This window comes from Labrus bergylta, chromosome 7, assembly GCF_963930695.1.
Source record: "Labrus bergylta chromosome 7, fLabBer1.1, whole genome shotgun sequence".
Taxonomy (NCBI): domain Eukaryota; kingdom Metazoa; phylum Chordata; class Actinopteri; order Labriformes; family Labridae; genus Labrus; species Labrus bergylta.
The window spans coordinates 30,904,766-30,931,083 of NC_089201.1; the positions used below are offsets into that span (position 1 = coordinate 30,904,766).

General features: G+C 41.5%; 1 protein-coding gene and 1 long non-coding RNA gene across 2 annotated transcripts in view; one reads left to right on the top strand and one right to left on the bottom strand.

Annotated features, from left to right (window-relative positions):
* The window catches only part of shank3a (SH3 and multiple ankyrin repeat domains 3a), a 167,383-nt gene that overhangs the window by 85,163 nt on the left and 55,902 nt on the right, over positions 1–26,318 (top strand). Inside the window, exon 12 of the mRNA XM_029281382.2 lies at positions 8,540–8,721. Within this exon, the coding sequence (XP_029137215.2) occupies positions 8,540–8,721 (182 nt within the window). The remainder of the gene's footprint in view (positions 1–8,539; positions 8,722–26,318) is intronic.
* LOC136179736 (uncharacterized) lies at positions 1,110–8,607 on the bottom strand. Its single transcript, XR_010666717.1, has 2 exons — positions 2,869–8,607; positions 1,110–2,778 (listed from the first exon to the last, which is right to left on the bottom strand). It is a non-coding gene; the product is annotated as an uncharacterized lncRNA (long non-coding RNA).

Sequence of the window (26,318 nt, forward strand, 5' to 3'; positions counted from 1 at the left end):
CTAGTTCTCATTCTGTCAATCACACACACACACACACACACACAAATATGTATACAGTGTGATTACTCTTTGGCAAACACACATTTTTAAACGTTTAATACACACATCCTACTGCATCGGAATTATAGCAAAGGCAAAATTGTAAGGGTATTTCCACAGTCTTAAATTTTATTATAAAAGTCAATATAATTTTAACAAATTCTAATAAATCTAATAATCTAATCTAATAAATCACACTGGTATGTTACCATCCATCTTTCTGTCAAATGGCGTGCCCTATAGTGCCAACAAATTGAGTGCATCTTGCTCTGCTGCATCCGGCTCCTTGTTGTCATTAATGCTCCATGACAGTCATTTGACAGTAACTCTGTGGCTGTACTCACTTTGTATTGGTTTAGTGAGCCAGATAAGAAAGACAAAAAAAGAGATGAAAGTGAAAAAGGAGACATGTTCCCTGAGTTTCTGTGTCCTGGCTTTAGAGGCCACCTGTTTAAAGGGTACTGACAACTTGTTCTTCAATACGCATTACGCTGAGGTGAATGAATAAAAGGGCATAAAACGAGCAGCTGGTCTCCATGGTCAGAACCTGCACCAAAGTGAGACTGATGCTGTCCTTGAATTTCCCTCTAATACCCCCCCCCTCTCTCTCTCTCCCTGTTTCTCTCTCTGACCTTCTGTTTATGCCCATGGTAACTCTAGAGGCGATATGGGTACCAGGGGAGTGTGAAATTAGCTTGGCTGGTCAACAGCCGGCCCTAAGGTTCCTGTGGAACTCACCATCACTACCTAGGCTTCAGTAGAAAGTTAAGACGGGGACAAACAAGAGGATTGTAGTGTTCTTTCTGCATTGTTATATTTAGAACAGGTTCTGTAAGCAGCATGGGAGGTAGTGGCCAAAAAATTAAAATGGTAGGTACCTTACCGGTAGGTATGATGTTCTTTTGAATCAGATCACAAATAATAGTCACATTTAATTTATAAGATCAGGGAAATAGAGAAATAGTAAAATATATATTTTCTTACCTTTATTTATTTTGTATAAAGGGAGTAGTGTGGATATAATGCACTGTTCACTAACTACAGCAGGTGTGTGTGTGTGTGTGTGTGTGTGTGTGTGTGTGTGTGTGTGTGTGTGTGTGTGTGTGTGTGTGTGTGTGTGTGTGTGTGTGTGTGTGTGTGTGTGTGTGTGTGTGTGTGTGTGTGTGTGTGTGTGTGTGTGCTGACAGCAGAAGAGCAGGAGAGAGAAACCAAACGAGCTTAAAACTCAGAATGTTTTAAAACATTAATATAATATTTACCCACCATTTGGTGCTTGGTGGGTGTTTATTTGGGACCCTGTTTGTAAGGTTTTTAAAGTCTTTAAATGTGATGTTTCACACTTAAATATAATATAAATCAAGTTTATCCTCTGAAAATAACTCTGTGAGTCATGACTGTCTACAATGGGTGTAACACCCGAGTCCCACTGTCTGTGATGTTTTCAGAGTTTTCAGAGTCCTATCTTCACTTTGTTTACGTCGCCAGGACGGCCGGCTGACTCCTCCCCTCGTGTATAAAAGTTGTTTAATTGAGGGACTAGAGAAAAGAAGAATAACATACTGTACTCACTGCTTAACTGTGTTTCTAGATCACGCTCATTTCAGGTAAATTTACATGCAGTGTGAAGATACCAGCATAATAAAGATCACTAGCATTAGCATGCTAACACAACAATGCAGCGTGAGTTGTTTTGGTTTCATGCTGGTGCTCAAGGGCGACATCTGCTGGATCAAAAAATCACATATAAAGTCTTTAAGTCTCTCTTAACCACTAACAAACGCTCTTTAAAATCTCTACTTGAGCTATGGGGAAAAAAATACATTATATAAGTTTAAGATCCTGCTACCCTTTTGAAATGTGAAATGTGTTGGATGAGATATGTTTTCAGTGGACTGACCTGCACTTAAAAAGGAGAATCTGTAGAACATCACTTGCTATCATGTTATATTGATGTGGCAGCTGGTGGGTAAGTGTGTGTGAAACTGTGATGTATAAGGCAACAGGCTCAGCATGGGGATGTCCTGCTCCTTTCACCTCTTAATACTTTGTTTGTTGTTGTCCTCACCTCGTTTTCACCCCACATCTTCCCTCTTTCTTTGCTTCCGTCTGAGGCAAAGAAAGATAGATAATCTACACACCAACGGCTGTTAGTGTGTAGATTATCCACGGTGTCTTAACTCAGCCTAAGGGCCGGGGTACTCAGACAGGAAAGCAGGACAGAACTGTGTGTGTGGGGGAGGAGGGGATGAAGAGTTAAGCTTCTTTTGCTTAACCTGTGGAGAACTGACATCAAAGGAAGGCAAAATAGTACTGTTCTGTTGAAACACACAACAGTTTCTAAAACTGAAATGGCTTCAGCAATGTTTGTTAGTTTATGTGTAAGGAGCTCATAAATGCCAGAGTGGTGTTGACTCTTCGGGTACAAATACAAAATTAAGCATTTCAGCAAGAAAACGTATTAGTGGAAATGTAGCTCAGGTGTCAAATGTATCACACTGTCTAATTTTTCTGACTGCCATTAATTATTGAGAAAGGGCCATTGCATGCCAGTTAGTCAAATACTTAGCTAGCATCTTCTGCAACTATTAGCCGTAATGATTAGCGGTTTTGACATCTGCACTCCAGATAATATCTAGATAAGTACAGGAGGAGTTCTCCGGAGATTCTCCCGACCTAGCCGTTCACATATGCTCCTCACAGCGGGGGACTATCCCTGTCAGAGGGGGGTCGGGGGATTTCCTGAGGTAAGATGTGACGTAAATAAACAACGCGGAAGTAGCGGCCGAAGCAACAGAGTCCACTACACGACGTTATAATGAGAATATTTACCTTTATATCAATGCTATGTGTAATCCAATGGGATGACAACATCCACAAAAGAGAGGAGAACAACAAACTGACCAACAGAAAACAGAATGCAGACGTTTAATTAGAGCACGGAGATCGTAGAGGTGGCGTGCAGACACTTTAGTCAGTCACTGTATATAAACATCATTCTCTTTCTATTGGCTCCAGTTGAAATCTCCGGAGTATATGCTGCTGCGTTCAGACATCAGCTCACTCAGAAAAATACTCGGGGTCTGGCCGGAGAAACTCCGGGTAAAGTCTGCACGAAAAATGCGTCTGTTTGCGTTCACACATAGCCTAAAGAACCTCCAGGTAGACTAAGCTACAGAGTTTTTCAGGAGATTTCCCGTATGTGTGAAAAGGGTTATTGTGTCCTCCTTGCCAGCCACCTCTTTAAGGTATTTCTGAAGGATTCTCAAGCGCTTCATGACTGGTTTGGAAATGTTATAATTTAAGCGCATTTTTTTGTCTTCCATATCTTCCCCAGTTTGATGTATCTGAGGCAAGTTTCTTTATTCTATCACAAGCCTTCCCTTAACTTTGAGGGGGATCCCAGAGACCCTGTTATGGAACCTTAAATTGCCCCCTTAAATGCATGATGTGCTTTCTGTGAGTACCCAGAGCTAATGACCATGGATACAAGCAACACCCTGGTTCACTGAATATCATCTACAAAAGGACAAAAAGCAACCAGACTTTGTCAGACTTTTCAAGTCCATTTCTAACCATGACAACAAACAGTATCCATGCTATCCTAACATCAGACTTTATTTTGACATTTTTCGAGACTCAGTGGTTTGTAATGGAGTACAAAGAACAGACGTACGAAGCACTGTGAAAAACTGATGCCAGAGCTCAGTTATGGTCGGTGATTTGGTTTTCATTATGCATCCCATTTGTAAAACTTAAGAGAATATTGGGGATATGTGTTGATCAACCAATTGAGCCTTCCCTCTAATTTTCACTCAATGGTTAAAGGCTTTATATGTGATTTTTTGATCCAGCAGGTGTCGCCCTTGAGCACCAGCATGAAACCAAAACAACTCGTGCTGCATTGTTGTGTTAGCATGCTAATGCTAGCGATCTTTATTATGCTGGTATCTTCACACTGCATGTAAATTTACCTGAAATGAGCGTGATCTAGAAACACAGTTAAGCAGTGAGTACAGTATGTTATTCTTCTTTTCTCTAGTCCCTCAATTAAACAACTTTTATACACGAGGGGAGGAGTCAGCCGGCCGTCCGGGCGATGTAAACAAAGTGAAGATAGGACTCTGAAAACTCTGAAAACATCACAGACAGTGGGACTCGGGTGTTACACCCATTGTAGACAGTCATGACTCACAGAGTTATTTTCAGAGGATATACTTGATTTCTATTATATTTAAGTGTGAAAAATCATATAAAGCCTTTAAGTCTTTGCTGAGCATAAGCCATCCATACACAAACATATGTGTTGTTCATGACGTTGATACGTTCTACCCAATGAGCGCTGAACGTTGACTCCATGCTCAGTTTCACCTTGATAGCCTTAAATGCTCCCACGTTTATGAAAAAGAATGAGAGATCATATGCGCATTCAGGTGCAGCAAAGCAAGGACAGACTGATGATCATTGGGGATGCGGAGTATGATGCTGATGATGCCCATGTTCATAATGTGCTCATTTCACCTTAGAGAGCAGTGCTATTTCAGGATAAACCCATTTACCTCAGAAGGCAGGGCAGTCCTGTGAGGAAAAAGCCACACTCAAGCTGCTTAGTCAGATAGCATCTGTGTTAATGGCATTTAATGACATTTTCCTTTGAATCTTTAAATTACATAGGCAGTTCAGGGATTTCGACCCCCAAACTGAGGAAGCCAGATTCATTACCAAGCTGTTCAAATGTTGACCTGTCTCTATTGGCCTCATTGATTCTAATCTAGCATCTGATAGCTGGCAAAGCCCAAATTAATAGCATTACTACTTCTGATAAGCACACCTTATCTGTGAAAGGGTGGTCCAGTCTCAAACAGAGATGAAGAGGTCAAACGATTTTGTAGAGATGCATCTTAAAGTTGTGAATTGCACTTTTTAAAGAAATAACAATTTGAGTACATATCAGTTCTTCCCATTCTGACTCATATTGTGAAATACGTTGAGTTTAATGAAACCAAACAGAAGTGCACAAAGGTTGAAACTCTGTTGTAAACTATTTAATATAACCTTAATGTTCACATCCTTTACATCAGCTGATGCCCCTTTATTTGTGTTGATCTATGATAGTGAAGGTCAGTATGACCTCTTTGAGCTGCTTTTCCATTCCTCTTTAATTAGAGCTGTTGCTTGAAAAGTTATTTTCACTTTAAATTGTCAGTTAGGAATACTTGCCATTTTTATGTTTAATGATTCCAGATATTTTTACTGTTGTCTAAGTTTATATTGATTACTACCAGGTCATATGGTGCCTATATGTTTTCCCTTTTATTGATATTGTTACAGGACAGGTCTCCTAGGAAACATTGGAGCTTCTGTAGTAGACTGCATTATAACTGTGTGTGCATGTGTGTCATTGTGTACTTGTGTGTGTGGATCCTGCATCTTTATAATTGATTGAGTAGCTTACATAGTTGTGTGTTGTTATGTATATTTTCAAATTCAAACCCTATATATTTGTATTGCTTTGTTTTTTCTGTCACTTAACAAATGTGAGGTTCCTTGTATAAGCAGCCTGTTGACTGCTTGACACAGCTTGTATTTATTTTAAAATCTGATTTGGTGCAATACATACATGAAACATACATACAGAGAGAACACACTTATAGTGAGGAAAAGAAAAAACATAGATTAGCAAGGTAAAAGGTCAAATTCATCAAGCAAGTCACGGCATTGACTTGCATTGGCATGTGACTTCATATCATTTGTTGCTTATACGAAAAAATGGCATGATGCTCAATAAAATAGATGATACTGTACATTTAGGTTAAAATACATTTTATGACTATTACATAACGATGACAAATGAAGGCATGAAAAAAGAGGAACAACATTTTTCCAAAAGTATTGAGGCATACAACTCTGGGATATGTACACTGAGTATATGTCATTTACCTCTGGAGAGCAAATAAGAATTAAACTACAAATATCTTCAAAGCTTCCTGGTCACTTAAAGAACAAAGAATTTCAGCGACAACTGTTTGATAGAAAGATAATTGAATAATGCTAGACTCATGTAGATGTTAACAATGGTAGCTCATTGCAAAGGTAACTTAGTCGATATAAAATCAGACAACATCTGAAATAAAGTACATTTCTTACATCAACAGGGAAGTAAGAAGATATTTAATACCTGGAATGACAGATATTTAGGTAGATTAAATATACATTTTCTCAGATATTTCAGATATCTGATCCATGCTTATTCAAATGTATTTCAGTTTGTATCTTTTAGCCATTTTAGCCTCATCCCGTTAAACAGGTCATTACAAGGAGATGAGACCAGAACCAATCCCCCTTCCCTTCTGTTTGACACGTGTTGACTGGACCATCATCAGCTGGACTGCAGGGGGCAGCTGGGGTCAAGCTGTGTTCATAGCCTCACAGCAGGTGTTTGGCTTGGCAGAGCCATGTGAGCGAAGGATGCACACCTATATCAGAGGTTTTCATTTAAAGGCATCATTTTTTTTGACTCACTGTTTCACTTTGAGATATACCTGATATACCCGCTTCTCCAGCCCTCCTTCCTCCGGGCTAAGTGCCTGGGCTCAGACATTAACATGCGACAGCCATCCCTGCCCCTCAGTCCTGGCCGTAATTGGAAAGCCGTCAGCAAGCCGTTGTTTCGATGGGGGGGGGGGGGGGAGAGAAAGAGAGGCTTGTGTGACAAGGAGTGCGAGAAAAGCAGTAAAGAGTTGGGGAGGAAAAGAGACAAACAAGGATTGAAATAGGGCAAGAGGTAGACAGACAGGTGGAGAAAGAGCACAGGGGGAGAGTATCGAGGAAGGCTTAAAAGTGTCTGATACAACATGGCAAGAGTTAACCTCTTAGACTAAGGAGGGGAAGAAGGGATGAAGGGGTTTAGAGATTTTTGGTTGATCATGTTGAAGAGAACAGTATCAAAAGTCATTTCTTTATCGTTACACATACAAGCTAACATATACCATAAACACACCTTTAAGACAATCCAACATATCATATAAAAACACCAGCAGCTGAATGGTAGTGAATACAACCTACAACCTATGTGGCGGCAGAGAAGTGATGAATGAAGACTAGGCGGAGCTCTGCTGCTGGGGGTATTAGAATTCACCACCAGAGAGAGAGAGAGAGAGAGAGAGAGAGAGAGAGACGATGCAAGAGAGAGAGAGAGAGAGGGAAAGACGATGCAAGAGAGAGAGAGAGGGAAAGACGATGCAATGCGAAGAAATGTTTAGAAGGAGACGGATAAGACGGTGAAATGGAAGTGAGGAGAGAAGGAAGGTTTTCAAGGAAAGGGGAAGGGGAAGGAGGGAGGAGCATCAATTAAACCAAATGGACTGAAGCTTCCCCCCCCCCCCCCACTGCATACAAGCCCACACACAAACACAAACACACACACACACACACACACACACACACACACACACACACACACACACACACATGCAGATCACAGCCTGCCTTAAGGGGAAGCCATGGTGCATACACGCCTGCAGGCAGATAGGCAGGATGAGATCAATCGTGCTCTGGGACCAATGTTTGTGTCAGCGACGTGTTAGCGACATGCTGGTGGTGGCGGCATATGCCATACTAGCGTTGTTGCAATGTTAGCAGGAGCGGAGGGGGCTGTCTGTGTTATGTGCCTGCGCGCACGGCTAGAATGCACACAGAGGGCTTGTGGTGTGTGAGTGTGAGCGAGGCGTCAAAGGGGAGAGGAGCCACGGAGCGCAGCAGCAGCAGCAGCAGCAGCAGCAGCGGTAGCGGCAGCAGCATCAGTAGCAGAAGAATTGCCAGAGAGTGTGTGAGTGAGCATGTGTGTGTGTGAGGGGTGGAGGGGAGAGGAGAGGCAGACGTGGAGGGACTCCCTGGAGAAGGAGCGGGAGTCGGGGAGCAGACCCAGCCTCTCTCCTCCCAACCAGGACCCAAGGACACAGCAGGATTTGTAGCCCAGCCTGGAGCAGCTGGAACTGGGGGGATACACCAGGGGGATCTCTGTGCTTTCCGCTGGAGCCCCCAACTCCAGGATGTGTGTGACAAAGGGGGCTGCCGTACAGATCTGACCGACCCAGACAGAGAAGGAAACAGTGGAGTCCCTCTTACCGTTTTAATATTTCTTCTTCCACCTCGGTCGGTATGTGAGCTGAGAGATGAGGGATAGAAAGGGAGGGTAAAACGAGAGCAGAAGGATATTGTCTGTGCTATCAAGGAAGGAAGGAAGAGAGGGAGTAGAAAGAGGAGGGAGAAAAAGAGTGGTTGGGAGGAGTGTACCTTCCCTCTCATGACTCTCCCATGGAGCACTGACGCTTGACTTGTTGGATGACCGGCACTGGAGCTTGTTTATGAATCCCTCCCTGGCCACCATTACAACCAGGGGGTGTCACCAGGTCGCCGTCCCACTGACGACCATGTCGGTGACCACGGGCTTCAGTTACCAGCTCCCTGGGATCACCACAGTAACGTATGTATTTGTTTACAGCCCCGGCTCTGTCCAGCGAGACCCGAGCCCCCCGCATCACACCCCTCCAGCATTGACGGGCCCCCGCGGGCCCAAGCGGAAACTCTACAGTGCCGTCCCGGGACGTACCTTCATTGTGGTCAAGCCCTACACGCCGCAGGGGGAAGGAGAGATCCAACTCAACCGTGGAGAGAGAGTTAAAGGTAGGAGTTCCACCACTATTTCTCTCATGTTTGGTGACTTTACTCAACCCACCTTTTTGTTACCACTACTTTTTGATACTTCTGTATTTCACAGAATATCAGCAGTTCTCTTTCCCCTCTCTTTAACTGTATATGTCCTGTAAAGTTCATGGTTTACAGGTGGCTACCATGACTGTCTGAGTGGGGGGTTTGTTGCCGAATACAGAAGCAAACTTTCTGCCAAATATCTGAGAAACAAAGCACGCTAAACTTCACTTTTCTGGCCGCAGAGCGCTTATGTAATCTTTTCAACCTGGAAGTCATTTCAGTGTCATTTGAGCTTTGACATTGTGAGTTATCATTTCATTCAGTTTGTAAATGTGCTGTTTTTCTGCTTTGCTTTGCTTTTATGCGTTTGTGTGTGTGTGTGTGCTTTTGTCTCCATCCATGCTTCACTCAAGACTATGACTGTAATGACGTAGAAGGTAAACATATCCAACATATTCTCTTCTCTGAACCTCTCCCTCACACCTCAGTGTGTCAACCCCCTTTCACCACGGTGTAGTTGTTAGTTCCTGGCCCTGTTTGAATCCACTTGAATCCTCGGGCGAACAATCTCAGTAGTAATCTGTGATTACTTCAAGGAGAGGGCATGCAAATTCAAACAGGTCCCCGTGTGCTTTTTTGGTTGTTGGTATGCAAGCACACACTGTGTCCTTCCTCCTCTCTGATAGTGCTGCCCCCCCCCCACCCCCTCCCCGAAAGTACACCTTACTTTTCTCCCCTCGTCTTCTCACCTGTCTACAGACACTTCAGCTCCTTGTTGACCCCACTCCCTCTACATCCTGCCACTCCACATACATCACCATGGATCAGACTCTCATTAGCTTAATGGAAACAGTTCCCTCATGTCCTCAGAAAGGTCGTGCAGGAGTGCGCGGCCACACTCATTGCTGAGACCTCTCATGTTCCTTTCAGATCAACAGAGGCACAGGAAGTACAGATCAAGGGTCAATTTGGAATTTCAATTTGGATCTTGCAAACAACCATTGCACACACACACACACACACACACACACACACACACACACACACACACACACACACACACACACACACACACACACACACACACACACACACACACACACACACACACACACACATGACTCTAGTCTGTAACCACTTACAAATCTCATTCTCTCTATCCGGATACATAACTGAAATAATCATACTCCTTTGAAGATACTTTCTCTCTTCCTGCTTCTCTGACGTCTAAAAACCTTTACCACTACACCTCCTACTGTATCCTTGGATGCCTCCTCCTCCTCTATAGTAGTGTGTCTCTTTTACTGAAACACAGTGTCATTTTGCAGGAGACACTTCAACAGATGATTAATTCAGATTCAACAATTCAGTGTCATGTTTATGCTGAACAAAGCCAAATGATAGAGAGTTGTGGGAAACTGTGATGCATACCGATGTTGACACAAACGTTGTCGGAAATGTGATGACTCAACAGCAGCTAGTGGGCCTGTGTCTACTGAATGGATCTGCTGTCACTGTTTTTTTTTTTTGTTTTTTTTTCTTCCGTCGGTGCAGCCTGAATCCATAACCCTGCAACAAATGCGAACACACGGTGTTTTTGCCGTTCTTTCATGTTGACCATGCAGGAAACGAGCCTTCAGTTGCATGGCTGCCAGCGCCATGGCCCAGCCAAGTAAACCATCTGGCTCCGTTATGCAACACTGACCATCAGAACCAGTAACTGTGTAGTGTTCACTATAATTTTTTTAGTGCCAGGGTGTAAACTGTGAAATGCATCATTGATGTCAACCAGTTGTTGAGTCACATAAAGCGCAGGAAGATTGTATGTTTTGGTGACAAAATGTTGGGTGTGCAGTGACCATAGCAGGGAATGACCAGCTGCACTCCTGCTGCACAGAAGGTCTTGGAAGCAGTTTTTCTTCAGAGATAGATAGATAGCCCCTTGATATGATGATGATCTGCATTCATAAATGGATTAGTTGCTAATAGTGATAGGGTTCATTTGCAATGGAATAAAAAAATGATAGGATTTTATTTTTTTTATTTTGTCCATCCCTGTCTGCAAATTCATGGCTGCTGAGTTGAACATTCACACAAGTCTAGTTTCTATACTTGTGTGAATGTTCATGTGTGATCTGTGAAACTGATACTGCTTCAGACGAGATGTAAATGATGTTAAATTCTACAATTCACTTAGCAGACACTTTTATCCAAAGAGACGTACATCAGAGAGTAAGAACAACACAAGCAAGGATCAAGAAAAAAGGGAACAATGTGAGTAAGAGCAAACGATCAGCTTTGAGTCTGATTGGACACACAGGTGCTGACAGGAAGTGACCAGAGGCAAAGCACAACATTGAGGGCAGTTCTTGAGAGCTCTAATCAGTATAGAAACCATCTTATAAGTCGTCGTTATCAAACAGAAACCATCGTCATTACCATCATCATCATCAATAATATGGAGACCATCATCATTAAGTTAGTAGGTATTCATGAAAGAGCTGGGTCTTTAGCTTTTTCTTAAAGGTGCAGAGGGACTCTGCAGATCACATGGAGTTTGGAAGTTCATGATTTCCCTTTTCATCCCCACCACACACACACACACACACACACACACACACACACACACACACACACACACACACACACACACACACACACACACACACACACACACACACACACACCACTAGGACTCTGGTTAATATCCTCACACCCTCTTGATTTTCATCAGCTTCACCAGAGGAACATCCTTATGATGAGATCACCCTGGGTAAATCTGACTCCATTATTTATTTGTTTGTGTTAGCGTGTGTTAGTGTGTGACCTCAGTGTTAGCATCTTTAAGCATCGCTAGCTGTAAATTGCTATCTTTTTTTGTGGGCAGGTTGGTTTGGTGGCTGGTTGAGGTTAGAGGAAACAATTGTTCACTTTATGAAACGACTCAGTGTGTAGTTTAATAAAGACTGTTGAGTACTGTATGTTCTACTACTGTAGATGATATACTGTGTTTATTAGCAACACACTGAAAAAAAAGCATCATCATCATTTTTGTATCCTAAGATTTGATTGGATTTTCTGTTTTCTTTCTCAGAGGTTAATGGTCCGGATGGAGATGGTAAATACATTCGATGTTGTCGCAAACACTTCCTGTAGCACTGTGTTTTATTTAGCTCCCAAAGAAAAACGTAATGATTCTTGTTTGAGTCATGTCACCTAATCACGTTTGTCTTAGTATAGATCCTTTAATATTGTCATGATGGGTTTTTTTCTCACTGCAGGAGATTCTGTACAATTTAATGAATTTGTTTCTTTATTCAATTAGATCAAGCATTTTATTGCGACTGAAGAGTAAATTTAAACTCACCTTTAAAGGGGTCATATTATGTTTTTTCTAGTTTTATCTGCCCTTTAGTGTGTTTTCTAAGTGTCCTGTGCATGTGCAACTGAAATTCCCCTGCTCAGTCCTGTGAAAATGACCCTTAAAAGTCACCCCAACTAGTCTATGCTGTAGCAGTTCATTAGTATAATGCTGATAAAAGATTAGAGACACCATAAAAATGAACAGATCACTACTCAGTCTGCAAGTCAAGTTTCAGAGCGCCAATGCATGAAACTTATCAGAGTAAAATCAGAATTGAGCGTTTTAAATCCCTTTCATGTACATCCTCATTTCTTAGTCAGCTCTCTTTATCTTCTTCAGCTGGTGTGGCAGCTTCAGAGAACTTGATATCACACGAGGTCACTTGGCTTGACAACAAATGTTTTCTAACCAGCTGCGAGACACACTATCGTCCCCACACTGGATGTTTTAGAGGAAATACTCAGCTTTGGAGTTCCTCCTTTCTAAGAAGTTGGAAATCTGTAAATAAGCATTGGTGGGAGAATATTATTAGATATTTCAAGACGACTTATCATTTAAGTGTGAAAAATCGCATATAAAGCTTTTGAGCACAGTCTTTAACACTCAAATACATCTGAGTTTTGATGTTCTGTACCTGGGTCTTGTCTCTTTTTTGGAACGTAGGAGCGAGATAAAACTGCTGCAAATACTCTTGGTGGCAAGTAAGAAAACAATTACAAGGAGATGGTTAAGCCCGATTCAGCCTACCCTGGATGATTGTTTTGGAATAACTCTTGAGATATTTAGGATGTAAAAATTGACCTATCAATTAAGAATCCAAATTCATCAAGGACAATATGTGATTGACATATTTAAGCCTGTATACATGATTGTTTAGCATACATATTAAACTATTTTAGCTTTCTGCACTGGAGCAACAAATGAATATCAAACTGATCAGCTTATTTTCCCATGATGAGTTTTTGTCTTTCTGTCATATTTGGATCAAGCATATTCTAAAAACGGTGTCTCTGAGTGTAGTTACAGCCCCTAATGATTTGATTTTCATTTTTTGATTTCAACCATTAGTTGTTTTGCTCCAACATCAGATCAGATCAGATTAAAACCCAATCTCAGACTAATTCGATTGTTTCGTGGGTTGGCAAGAAGTCTCAGTGGTTTCATTCAAAAAATCCCTTTTCCTTCATCTGGTAAGAATTGCCACTTTTTAAAGTGTTTATTTTGAGGCTGTAACAGGTTGAACCTTGTCTTTAAAAAGAACTAGAACAGTTGACGTGTAACATACAATTTAAGTTTGTGCTGAGTGGATTGACACTGCCACAAGAAGTTGTAAAGCAGCTTTGACTATAATTTAAAAAAAGAACCTATAAGTTAATGCTCCACGACGCTAGTGTGATCTTTTTGTTTCTTATTTTTGCATCAGTTGAATGCTGTCCTCACAAATCCAATGCGTTCGCACTGTCAAATCTTGTTTTGCAGACTGAGTAGAGTTCTGATCCGTTTTATGCGCGGCCTAATATTTTTCTTAAATGTAGTTTTGGTGGGATATTACAAAGACAATTACTCTACACTGCAATCAGCGATGTAATGTCAAATTTTATCTTATAGCTGACGCCCCACATTTTGAAGAGAGTGGCAGCTATACCGGTGATGTTTACAATGGAGATGCTGATGACCATGAAGGTAAAATGTAGTGGTAATTTTAGTGGTAAAACTGTATAACAGTGGGAATATTAATTTATTAACCATTAGGCTATGAGAAATACATTTTGTGAAGTTTTCATGTTGGTGTAGTGACTGACAGTTTCTGACTCATTTTCAGATTCACAACTTTGATCTTCAGGGTGAGGCTATTTAAAAGATAGACATACAATTTCAGAGAGTGTTTTATGACTTTGGCACATGATTCCCTTAGAGTAGCATTGTGAAATGCACATATAATTAATGCTGACAAAAACAAATTCATCCTTTTTTTCATTCCCTAAACTAAAGGATAGTCCTCACTTCTTGTAGTTTCTCCTCTATTTTGAAGAATTGCTAAAAAGGAGGTTCATTCTGCTGTCTGAGATCAATGTCTCTAGACGGCCTTTGTCTAGACAAACAGCTCCTCTGTCTGCCATTTAGCGGGTTCATCCGCATCCAGCTCTCCAGGCAGACTATTAGTTGCAGGTAATGAGATCTGCTTGTCCTTCCTCACTTGCTGACCACAACTGGAGCACCAAACGAGCATGCACTTGGTGTCGCGTTTTAGTGTGTGTGTGTTTGTGTGTGTATGCACATGCTTAGGTCAATGATGGCGATTCAAAGAAAGATGCTTCCTAGGCTATCAGTGTGTGTTTGTGTGATGCCATTAGTATGCTCTTTTTTTTTTTTTCTTTTACACATAAAATAACAAATAAGAAGAACAAGCGCAATATGACATCAGAATGTGAAGGGGTTAAATTGTTCATTCATATTTACCAATATTCATACAATTCACCAATCAACTAACATGTTTTCCCATCTTCTGAAATGATATCAAGTACATTTTCTATGGCATTATTAAACACAGATAAAACTGGAACTACGTGGTCTATAGACACATGCAATCATTGTCTGGTGGGTTTCAACTATCTCGGCCTCTGCAGCAGCTGTAAAATTCTACAATTCTACAATTCTCTTAGCAGACGCTTTTATCCAAAGTGACGTACATCAGAGAGTAAGTACAACACAAGCAAGGATCTAGAAAAAAGGGAACAATGTCAGTAAGAGTAATAATGTCATAGTATTGGAGTGCAAAGAAAGAACAAGAAACAATAGATACAGTGAGTAAACAGTCTTACTGGCACAGATTCACTCATGCTGGTTGGTTGCTGTTGTTTTCTGGGTTTGATTACCAGCTGATCGTAGTTGATAAAACACATAGTCTCGATGTTCTCTGACCTGTTTCATTGCTGAAATAAGGTCTGCTCTCTTCTTCTGAGGGATTCAGAAAAGTCCTCATTTACATAAATTGAAGTGTTCTTGAGGTGAGCTCTCGCCTTAGAGAGGATGATTTCTTTGTCTTCATACTGTAGGAGTTTCACTACAATTGATCTTGCCTTTTCCAGAGAGCAGCTAATTTTCCTTAAAAGGTTGGCCAGGCGCATCCTCTCTTGCATCCCCTCTCTATTCTCATTTCCCCGCTCAAACTTCCTTTCATTTATGTGATCTGATCTCATCAGCTTGATGGTATTCTCCTAAAAGCCCTTTTTTTTTATTGCACAAAAACAAACACATAATAGATCGATTGAAAAACACACAGTACATAATGATTAGTTAATTAACAAAATATACATTTTGAAAGAAATGCGCTGGAGGAGCCAAATAAACCCAGACGGGCTCGTCGAGTGGCCCTTCTAAAGAGAAACATGTAACACACAGACAAATTATTAATATAGTCCAAGCAAAAACATAACACATACTCAGTAAGGTGTAAAAGAAAGCAAAACAAGAAAGAGACAAATTAAAGAAGAGGGGGAAAAGGAAAATAAGCTCTTATGGCAGAGAATGATTATGATGGCGCGTTGGTTAATCGGCCAAGCAGGAAATAAATGGTTTGTTTTTTAAATAAGTTGAGTCTGGTGCTGTTTCTAATATGATTGGGTAAATTGTTCCAACAATGAGGTCCTCTGAATCTGATGGAGAATTGAGAAAACGATGTCCTGATAAATGCAAGAATGAAGTAAGCTGGCTGACCTTGTGTTGTAATGATGGATTTGAGAATTGAATTGAAATATATCTTGAAAACAGACGGGGGGAATAAGTTGTTGAATGATTGGAAAACAAAGATACACATCTGATACTGGTTTACTATCATCATGGCAACAAACTGGGACACATGTGACTCAACCTGGTCAAGCTTTATGCAGAGGTGTGGACTTGAGTCACATGAGTTGGACTCGAGTCGGACTCGTCCGTGTGTCTTCACAAACACTGTCAAAAAAGGGGGAGCAAGGGTGGCCTGGGCACTAGGCATACTACCTTTTGGAAAATAAATAAAGGTGAGCTAATTTATATTTAAAAATGTCTCAATTTCCTGACATGATCTAATCAAATGACCCAAATCAGTGATCTGATCCAATGGAACGCACCGTCAAACACAGAATTTAGTCAAATAAAAATGGAAAAAACAGAATTTAGGAAAAATAAACAAAACAGAGTCAGTCACACTGGTCCTGTTATTTTAGAGAAGTAGTAAGAAGTAGAAGTAGTAAATAAAATCTTATAAACAATCATGATTTGTGTAACTGTAACAAATTATTACTCTGTGAAAAATGGCATTTAATTTGGTGAAGAGAGCTAATGACTTGTTTGGGATTCGGAATTCAAAGGTTAGGACTTTTGATTTCGACTTGCCAGTCTTTACTTGGGACTCGACTCGAGACTTGCCTGTCTTTACTTGGGACTTGAGACCAAAGACTTGAGACTTGCCTGTCTTTACTTGGGACTTGAGACCAAAGACTTGAGACTTACTTGTGACTTGCAATGACTTTGTCCCACCTTTGGCTTTATGTATACATGTTCTGCAGAGCATACCTACACCAACTGAAAACACAGTCACACCAATGTACACAAAAAACACAATCAAAAGAAATGCTGTGTGCATCATCATGCTGGTCCTCTACTGAGTCTTTGAACTGCACACTCAGGACATCCTTCCCCTCAACAAGGTGACAAGTTTAAGGAGCATGCTTCCGTAACAATGTATTACATCCCATGTGAACACACGCACACCACACTCACCTTTTCCAAACGCCATTATAAATCTTGCAGACAGCCATGGAAAATGAATCCGGTGCAAGTAATGTTGAGATTAGACATTCACAAACATGATTAATGGGGGTTTTGGCCGCACCCAGTGTGTACAGAATATTAACACAGCTGTGGGCAGTGGAGGATAACCTGGACCAGTTATAACAACAAAAAATACACACACTCAGACACACATGCTGCGTTTTAATGGATTGTCCCAGGTCTACAGTAGCGTCACAAATACCCAGAAAGCAGCTATTACTGCTGTTATGATATCTGGGAACACAAAGTACTTCAGCCTTTCACTAATGCTTGGCATACTGATCGCCTGTCATAAAGCTGCAAAGGCTTTCTGTTGAACCCTTTTGTCGTAACATGTGCTTTATACATTTGTCCAAGTATAGCTACATATATACACATTGTTGTGCATGTGTGCTTTGAGTAAGATCATTAGATCCTGAAAATGAAGCAGAAAGCATCTTTTTCACCCAGCAGCATGCTATTGTTCAGTCCAAAAAATGCATATGCATACAGTATCCGTTACCAAGCAACAGGTACTAAGTGCATAACAGCTTTGACTCGTCATTTTAGCACTAAAATAAAAGTGATACATGTATACCTTTTGGTGAATTCTAATTGGTTGTGAAAAACCCAAAAATGTACCTGCAGATTTTGTCTTTTGTTATAAGATTATATCAGTTTTCTTTCTCATATGATCCTGGAAAATCAGCTTGGATGCAATCCTTCTTTTTACAGTTTCTACAATCAAGGCATGGGTCTGAGTTGTCAGCATGTGAAGTGTTCATGTTTCTGGTTGTAGAAGTCCGAGCTGTATTGACCAATTATTTGTCCCAAAGGATTTCCTAAACTGGTTGTGATGTACAAGGATTTATTTCCTTTTTTCTTTTCTGTTTCAGGCTCATACCACTCAACGTGAGCTAGAGTGAGGCTGCTGTGTAACGTATATTGTCGACTGTTGGAATGAGGTTTTAATAGATGAATGGGTGCAACTCTAGGATATTATGGACCACAAAATGACGACGTTTTAGTTGACGTAAACTCTGAAAAAAACAAAAAGGAAGTCTTCTTCTGAAAGTGATTTAACGCTAACAAATTGCTTCACTGGAATTACTGAGAAATTTTCATTCTGTTCCGAGAGACATTTATATCTTCTATGCAACCCGTCTATCAGATGGTGATAAAAAAAGATGACTGTCGATGGGTTCTGAGGTTGACTCAGATGAGATTGTATGCTGTTGGGGTTTCACTTGGACTAAATGTCAATGTTAGCTCTCCACAGTGAGCCTAGGTTGAATTGATTAGGTTTCCTCTCCAGTTGTGTGAAGCGTTTGTGTGTGTTCCTGTATTTCTTTTTCAACCAGCTTTCCTGATATTTGAAAGAAAGAAGAAAAAAGAAATTTGAACAGAATCAGAATATTTTTTATTGCCAGGTCATTTACACATACAAGGAATTTGTCTTGGTGTGTTTGTTATCTTTCTGCCTGTCTCTCTCTGCTCTCCATTATCCTGCCTGTCTGTATCTGTTTCATCCAACTGTGTAGACATACATGATTGTATACCATAAGAATAGATACTGTACAACATGCTTATAGTTTATATCTAACTCTCACTCTTTTTAGTTACATAACAACACTTAGGTCACTTGTACAACATTGACCTGAAAGTTCACCAAAGGCATTTCAATCAGGAGAGACAAGTAAATGATTGAAAGATGAAAGGTTTATTTTACATATGTGACATAGAATGATTGTCAGAGAATCTTTGGTGCTTGAACTCTACAGGGTGATTGAAGATGTCTGCCCTGAGCGGCAACAAGAATTATCCCCCACCTAGAGTCCAGACTCTGGTGGTGGAGGTGTTAGTGGATGATGTCGTCTGGGTTGATGCGATGAAGAAGTTGATTGAACTGTGAAGACTGGAGTTGATGAGGAGATGGTTAATGATGTCATCTGAGGCTAACTGCGAAGGCTGGGGTTGACCGGACAATGGCTGATGATGTCATCAGAGGCTGATGGGATGAAGGAGGTGATGAAACTGCGAAGGCTTGGTGGCGATGGAGAGGTGGAGGGTCGCTCGTAACGATGGCATGAAGGAACTAGTGGAAGAAAAAGCCATTGTTAAAATAGACAGCAGCAATATGCTAGGCTAACAATGAGGGAGTGGAGCAGTGCTCCATCTATTGGATAGATGTGACCAGGTGATGATTAAGAGAAGTAATAAGTGAGCATGCGTGGAGGAGTGATTTGACATGGTATGACAGTAAACAATAAAACGAGTGTGCAAAATATAGTCTTCCTGTCTGAACTTTTGCTAGAGCTACTTTTAAAGAGCTCATAATCTGCCCTTTTTGGGGTTCATATATTTAATCTATGTTCCTACTTTTGTACGTTCACAATAGATAAAGTCCAAAAAAAGTGTCTGTTTTCATGTCCTGCTCCTCCTTGCTCCCTCTACGCTCTGAGTCTGTCAGCTACACTCTGTTGAGCCCACACTGTTAGACCCCACGTGGGCCAAGTCTGCTCTGATTGGTCTGCCGATCCGCTCTGTCGTTATTGGTCAGTTGCTCAGCACGCGTCTCGGAAATTTCAACATGAGCTGCAGGGCCACAACAAGCCAATGGGCTCAGATCAGTGACATCACACTGACAATGACGTCACACTGACAAAGTTTTATCGAGGGGGGCTAGAACCGAGCGTTACATGCAGCTAATGCTACAGCTAACAGGAGGACGTAGGAGAAGCTGCGTTTACGTGGACTTTGAATTTTTGCACATAGATGTGACTAAACATGCACAGGACACTTGGAAAACACACTAAAGGGCATATAAAACCAGAAAAAGAAGAATATGGGACCTTTAAAGCTACACTTTGAAAACACTACAGGATTTAAAATAATTCTCAGTGTTATTTGTTGTTTTGGGGCTTTTTTTTTGTCTCCAATTGATAGGACAGTGGATAGAGTAGGAGACCAGGACAGAGTGGGGAGTGACATGCGAGTAAGTAGCCAAGGGTCAAGACCCGATTACCCGGGCCCCCAGCCCGCAGGACTATAGCCTCCCTACGTCGAGTGCACCCTAACCCCTAGGCCTTCTGCACCCTAATATTATTATGATTGTAACATTATGATACCGCTATAGAATAAAAATACATGAGGTGAGTCAGTGTAACAAGATAAGGACAGTATTTGATACAACTACAGAATTTACACATCCTTTTGTAAGTACAACACTAACAGATAATTAGGTGATTTTTTTCACACAATAAAGCAAAAAAAAACATAAAAACCGAGTGCCGAGAAATTCTATATTCCTTTTCGCTCCTTAGGTTAAATGAGCACAGTTCTCCGTAGGACAAAATGACATACTACAAGCCTTTTTATACTTTTTTTATGTTTCGAGCTGGTTCCAAATTACATTAATTCTTCTGAGAGCCCACCAGTGAAGTCTGCATGGGGGGCATTATTGGAAGAGTGGGTTTGGGTTGAGGGCTTCCTATGTTTCCCTGGTGATATAATGGACATGTGGCTTATTAACAGACTTCACTTGTCCATTTAAAATGCTCCATGCTGTGTGTGTGTGTTTTTTGTTTGTGTGTTATTGATACTGAAGAGGGTCACAAGCCTAAGGCAAGGGCATTGATGTCACAGCTTACCCTCTAGTTGTCCAATCAGAGTAGCAGCAGGGTGCAAGGTCCCGCCCACACACACCTAGCTGCTCCCTGCTGAACACACCACCTGTCCTCCTATTACACTCTCATCCTTTTTTTCCAGACATGACCATACAGTGCACTGTAGCTTGCAGGAGCACTTAATCGCTCGTTGATATTAAACCCCATACTTGCCTAACATACAAAAATATATAGCCTCACACAAAAAGCTAATTGGAAGCACAGCACAGACAGCACTTGTAGAGTTAAACAACATATATATTTATACAATCGAAACCTGCTGCATAAACTGGAGCCTTTTACTGATACAGATACACAATCAACAGAAACGCTGATGAAGAATCAGAATCAGATTTATTGTCCAGGTATGTTTACACACACAAGGAATTTAACTTCAGTGAACTGTGCTCTCTTATGTACAGGTACAACATTAAATATCAACAATAAACAGAATAAGAAAAGACTAATATTTACATGACTAAATATGAAACAGTGCAGTGGTGAATAGTGCAAAAGATGCTGAAGTAACATGAGAAGTAAAATGCAGTTATGTGACAGATGGGTCAATTAAGATGTCAATTACAGTATTTACATCAATAAGTGCATAAATTGATCATTTAAATGAAATAATATATATATACATATATGTATATTCATATTGACGGTTGGTTAAGATTAAGTTACGATTTCATGCACAGTGAAACACACACTGTTTGACTCCAGATGATTGTCAACAATAGGCTTTTCTGTCCTGCACGGTGACAACCTACTAAAGTCATACACATAGATCATGTCCTGTCCTGGTGAAATCAGATAAAGTAGCTTATACCAGCTTTAAAAAAAAAAAACCTTGTGTCCTTGTCTTTCGCCCTCTATTTGTTGAGCTCTCTCCAAATGCACCCACGATCTCCCTGAAATTAAAAACAAATCAAACAAGAACGGCCCCCATCTCCTTTGAGATGATCCTTGTTATTAATGTTCTTGAGTTCAACATCATGACCACTCACCCACCAACCCTATCTGCCCATCCATGCAGCCAAAAGCAATTTCAGTCAGCTACTGGCATTTTGGTCATGTAATAATAAGTAGCAGGGACTGGAGCATTAGTGCTGATCAGCTCATTAGAGCATGTTCATCTATCACGGCATGAGCCACTAATCATTCATGCACCCTGACTAGTCAATCAAACAATCAGCCGTGTGATTAACGACTCCAAAACAAACAATCTATCACTGATCTATTAACGATCAACAGACAGTCAATGGTTGGACTACAGCTTATCAATCACTGGCTTACCCCTCTATTGTATTTTGGTTAGAGAGTGTTCTTATTTCTGTGCAGAGCTAGACTTTCATGTCATATAAAAAAAACTAAGACAGAGATGACCACAAGCGTGCCTGTTCTATATTCGTCGTAACCTGAGGGTTGATGGAGAATTGAAATAAAAAGACAGAAGAGTAATGTCCTGTAGGCCCCCTGTAGCCTGGGAGAGAGGGAGGGAGGGAGGGAGGGAGGGCGGGAGGGGAGGAGATGAGATGAGAAGAGAAGAGGGATCCCTCCTCCTAGTCAGTCGTGGAGTTTTCCTCCCTCCTCTCTTCCTCCTCTTCAGCCCACTGTAATTTACAACACTTCCACCCTCCTCGCTTTCCCCATATTTTTTTCTCTCGCCTTCCTGCTTTGAACCACTGTTCTTTCTGACTCTGCTGTCATTCACAAAAAAAAACTGATTCTTTCCATATATTTCTTTTTTTTTCTCAATCTTGTCAAGTCTTTATTTCTTCCCTCCCCTTCCGTCACACTCTCTCTCTCAGTTGAATACTGATTAGCAGGAGACTGCACCACTCCCTCACCTCCTTCTTAGTTTAAGAAGTCCTGGGGGGGGGGGGACACACACGCTGCAAACCACTGCACACATTTGACTCAGAGCAGTGCGACTGTCCCCTCTTCACTCTTTATTTATTGGCGCTCTACTTCAGTCAATCTTGCACCTACTCTGGGGTGCACTCGCCCTTTTCTTCATCAGCTATTTAATTGCAGGCCACCTCCACTTCTTCTATACCGCTACCTGTGTGTGTGTGTGTGTGTGTGTGTGTGTGTGTGTGTGTGTGTGTGTGTGTGTGTGTGTGTGTGTGTGTGTGTGTGTGTGTGTGTGTGTGTGTGTGTGTGTGTGTGTGTGTGTGTGTGTGTGTAGGCGTGTGTTTGCATGTCTCGGGCTGTGTCCCCCCTCGTTTCGTAAAAGATGCAACTCTGCTCTCTCTCTATTAAACTGAATTGAACCGAGGTTTAATAAAGAGTGCAGGGATCCAAATCTAATAACAGCTTCACTCTGGTTATTGGAATGCTCTTCACACTCACCATCACACACTCTGTGGCACTCAGACACACACACACACATGCACACACACACACGAACATGCACACAGGCATTTATGTAGGCTGAAATAGATCTTAACTTAAGAGTCACACATTAGAGTTGTGTTTTTTCAGGACACAGTTTTCTAATAGAGTACGAAAACATCCCCATTATATTCCCAATGATTTATTTATGATTAGAAGTAATGTAATTCTCATAAGACTTTTGAGAGAGTTTTAAGAGTCATTTTTCACACTTAAATATAAATCAAGTATATCCTCTGAAAATAACTCTGTGAGTCATGACTGTCTACAATGGGTGTAACACCCGAGTCCCACTGTCTGTGATGTTTTCAGAGTTTTCAGAGTCCTATCTTCACTTTGTTTACATCGCCGGGACGGCCGGCTGACTCCTCCCCTCGTGTATAAAAGTTGTTTAATTGAGGGACTAGAGAAAAGAAGAATAACATACTGTACTCACTGCTTAACTGTGTTTCTAGATCACGCTCATTTCAGGTAAATTTACATGCAGTGTGAAGATACCAGCATAATAAAGATTGCTAGCATTAGCATGCTAACACAACAATGCAGCGTGAGTTGTTTTGGTTTCATGCTGGTGCTCAAGGGCGACATCTGCTGGATCAAAAAATCGCATATAAAGCCTTTGAACTTAGACCTGCATGAACCTGCTGGTTGAAGTCACTTGAAGGGGAGATTTTTTTCTCTTTGGCTGCCTCAATCTCACAAACTAGAACCTCACAAAGCTAGTGGGAAAAGTGTTTGTTACTAATAATGAAACTGAGAAGCAAAGCTCTGGGCATAAAGTGAACAGTAGAGAGCAGCAACAGAACTGTGAATAAATAACATTGTCCTCCAGTGCATCAGACAGCTGTCACTTAAGATGATTTAAAAACATGTGTATAAGCAGATATCATCTATCTTACTGATTGCTATCATCTCATCTCTCTTGCTGTCTGTTTCTGCATTGTGCAGTAATGGAAAATGACTTGTATATCTATGTATTTTTGTTTTCTCCTGCATCCCATTATTTAGAAAGGAATATGTCATATTGAGTGAAGTAAAGTTTTTTCTTTATACCCTACGACACTCTTATTCTGATATTATATTAAAATAAAGCTACGTCATGTCTTTGGCAAGTCTTCCGGCCTCCCCGTCTGAATCAGAGTGAGTGCATCAGTGGCAGCGAGCCATCGGGCTCCTTCAACACAGCTGCATCTTTTATCGCCTGTTCCTGCAGGCAAAAAACAAGAGTTTGACGCACCAGCCGTTACCTGTGAAAAATGTGTGTGTGTGTGTGTGTGTCTGTGTGTGTGTGTGTGTGTGTGTGTGTGTGTGTGTGTGTGTGTGTGTGTGTGTGTGTGTGTGTGTGTGTGTGTGTGTGTGTGTGTGTGTGTGTGTGTGTGTGGTTGCTTGGTATTCAGAAAGAAGGATGAAAGAGGGAGAAACAAAATGAATGACTTAGCACAACGCAATAGAGCGACGCAAAGCAAGAATTAAAATGAGCTCAATCGGTCGTCACATACACGTACAGACACACACACACACACGCACGCGCACACACACACACACACACACACACACACTCAACCAGGGATGCAGTGAAGCTTGCTTGCAGTATGTGTGAAGGGTATAAATAGATCTGCATCCTCACAGATGCTATTTTTAAACCTGCAGCTCAGACTGACTTAACCAAGGGCATACTGAGATATAACACAAACGTATACACACACACCTACACCTACACCTACACACCTACACACACACACACACACACACACACACACACACAATGATAATGCTATACCAGACTTTTCACCAGACACAGCAGACTCTTTGGACTGTCATGAAACATAGGTCTTTGTCAGCTTGTGTCTGTCCTTAGCTGGCTCTCTCATCTCTCTTTGTCATTGTTGAACACAAGCCTCTTTCAGTCTTTTCCTTTGTTTCATTCTCTGTGGCCTCTTTATTATGTTACTGTCCTTGTTGCTCACACTTCATGCTTTGTTTGTGTTTTATTTCTTCATATAGGCTTAGAGAATTTTCCATCGATGACTCAGTGGGTTGCCATGCGATCTACTCACATTTCTATGGTGATTGTCTTACTGCTAAATCCACTCGATTATTTACAAGGTTTTTTTCTGTCATTGACAATTTGAAAATGAGGATAATTATGTGTATTCACTCGACACTCTTGACACCTTACGTCTCTCTTGGTTTATTACCTCTTTATTGTTTTTACAAAATGTTTAAAATTGTGATTTGTTAAGAAGGAACAGAAAAACATTCCTGCAGTGTGGAGAGTAATATTCAGGACCCTTTTGCATTATGCTGACTCAGATTTTGGCGCAAGCAGCATGAATCCATGGAGCCATCCTGTTAGGTGTAAACATCACAGGCTGCTTGTGGCAGTGTGATGGTGTGAAGAAAACACAGTCTGGTGCACATTAACTAAAGCTTAATGAAGGATTGCTAAAAAACACAGCACACCAATGCAACACTGTCAGTGAGTCTCATGACTGCAGTTTATCCATCCAGATATTTCTGCTCTATGCCACGAGGTACTGTTGTCAAACGGTTCAGGAACCCAACACTGACATATCACCGCTTCAGTGGCCTGTACAGTTTCTGGATCTCAGTCTTACTCAGCATCGTTGTGATTGCAGTAAGCACGACTTTGAAGCTGGTTTAACTGTACAACATCCATCCATCCATCCATTTTCTTCCGCTTATCCGAGGTCGGGTCGCGGTGGTAGCAGGCGCAGTAAGTCAACCCACACTTCCCTCTCCCCAGCAATGTTTTCCAGCTCCTCCTGGGGGATTCCGAGGCGTTCCCAGGCTAGACAGGATATATAATCCCTCCAGCGCATTCTGGGTCTGCCCCGGGGGCTCCTCCCAGTTGGTTGTGCCTGGAAAACCTTTAAAGGGAGGCGTCCTTAACAGATGCCCAAACCACCTCAAAGGGCTCCTTTCAATGCGGAGGAGCAGCGGCTCTACTCTGAGCTCCTCCCCCTCTCTCTAAGGCTGAGCCCAGCCACCCTCCGGAGGAAGCTCATTACCGGCCGCTTATATCCGCGATCTCATTCTTTCGGTCACTACCCATAGCTCATGACCACAGGTGAGGGCTGGAACGTAGATCGACCGGTAAATCGAGAGCTTTGCCTTCAGGCTCAGCTCCCTCTTCACCACAACGGTCCGGCACAACACCTGTATTACTGCTGACACCGAGCCAATCCGTCTGTCAATCTCACGCTCTATCCTACCCTCACTCGTGAACAAGACCCCGAGATACTTGAACTCAAGGACTCACTCCCCACCCGGAGAGTGAGTCATTTGCTGCTGATATCAGCCCTAATATCTTGAAATGAAATAGCATT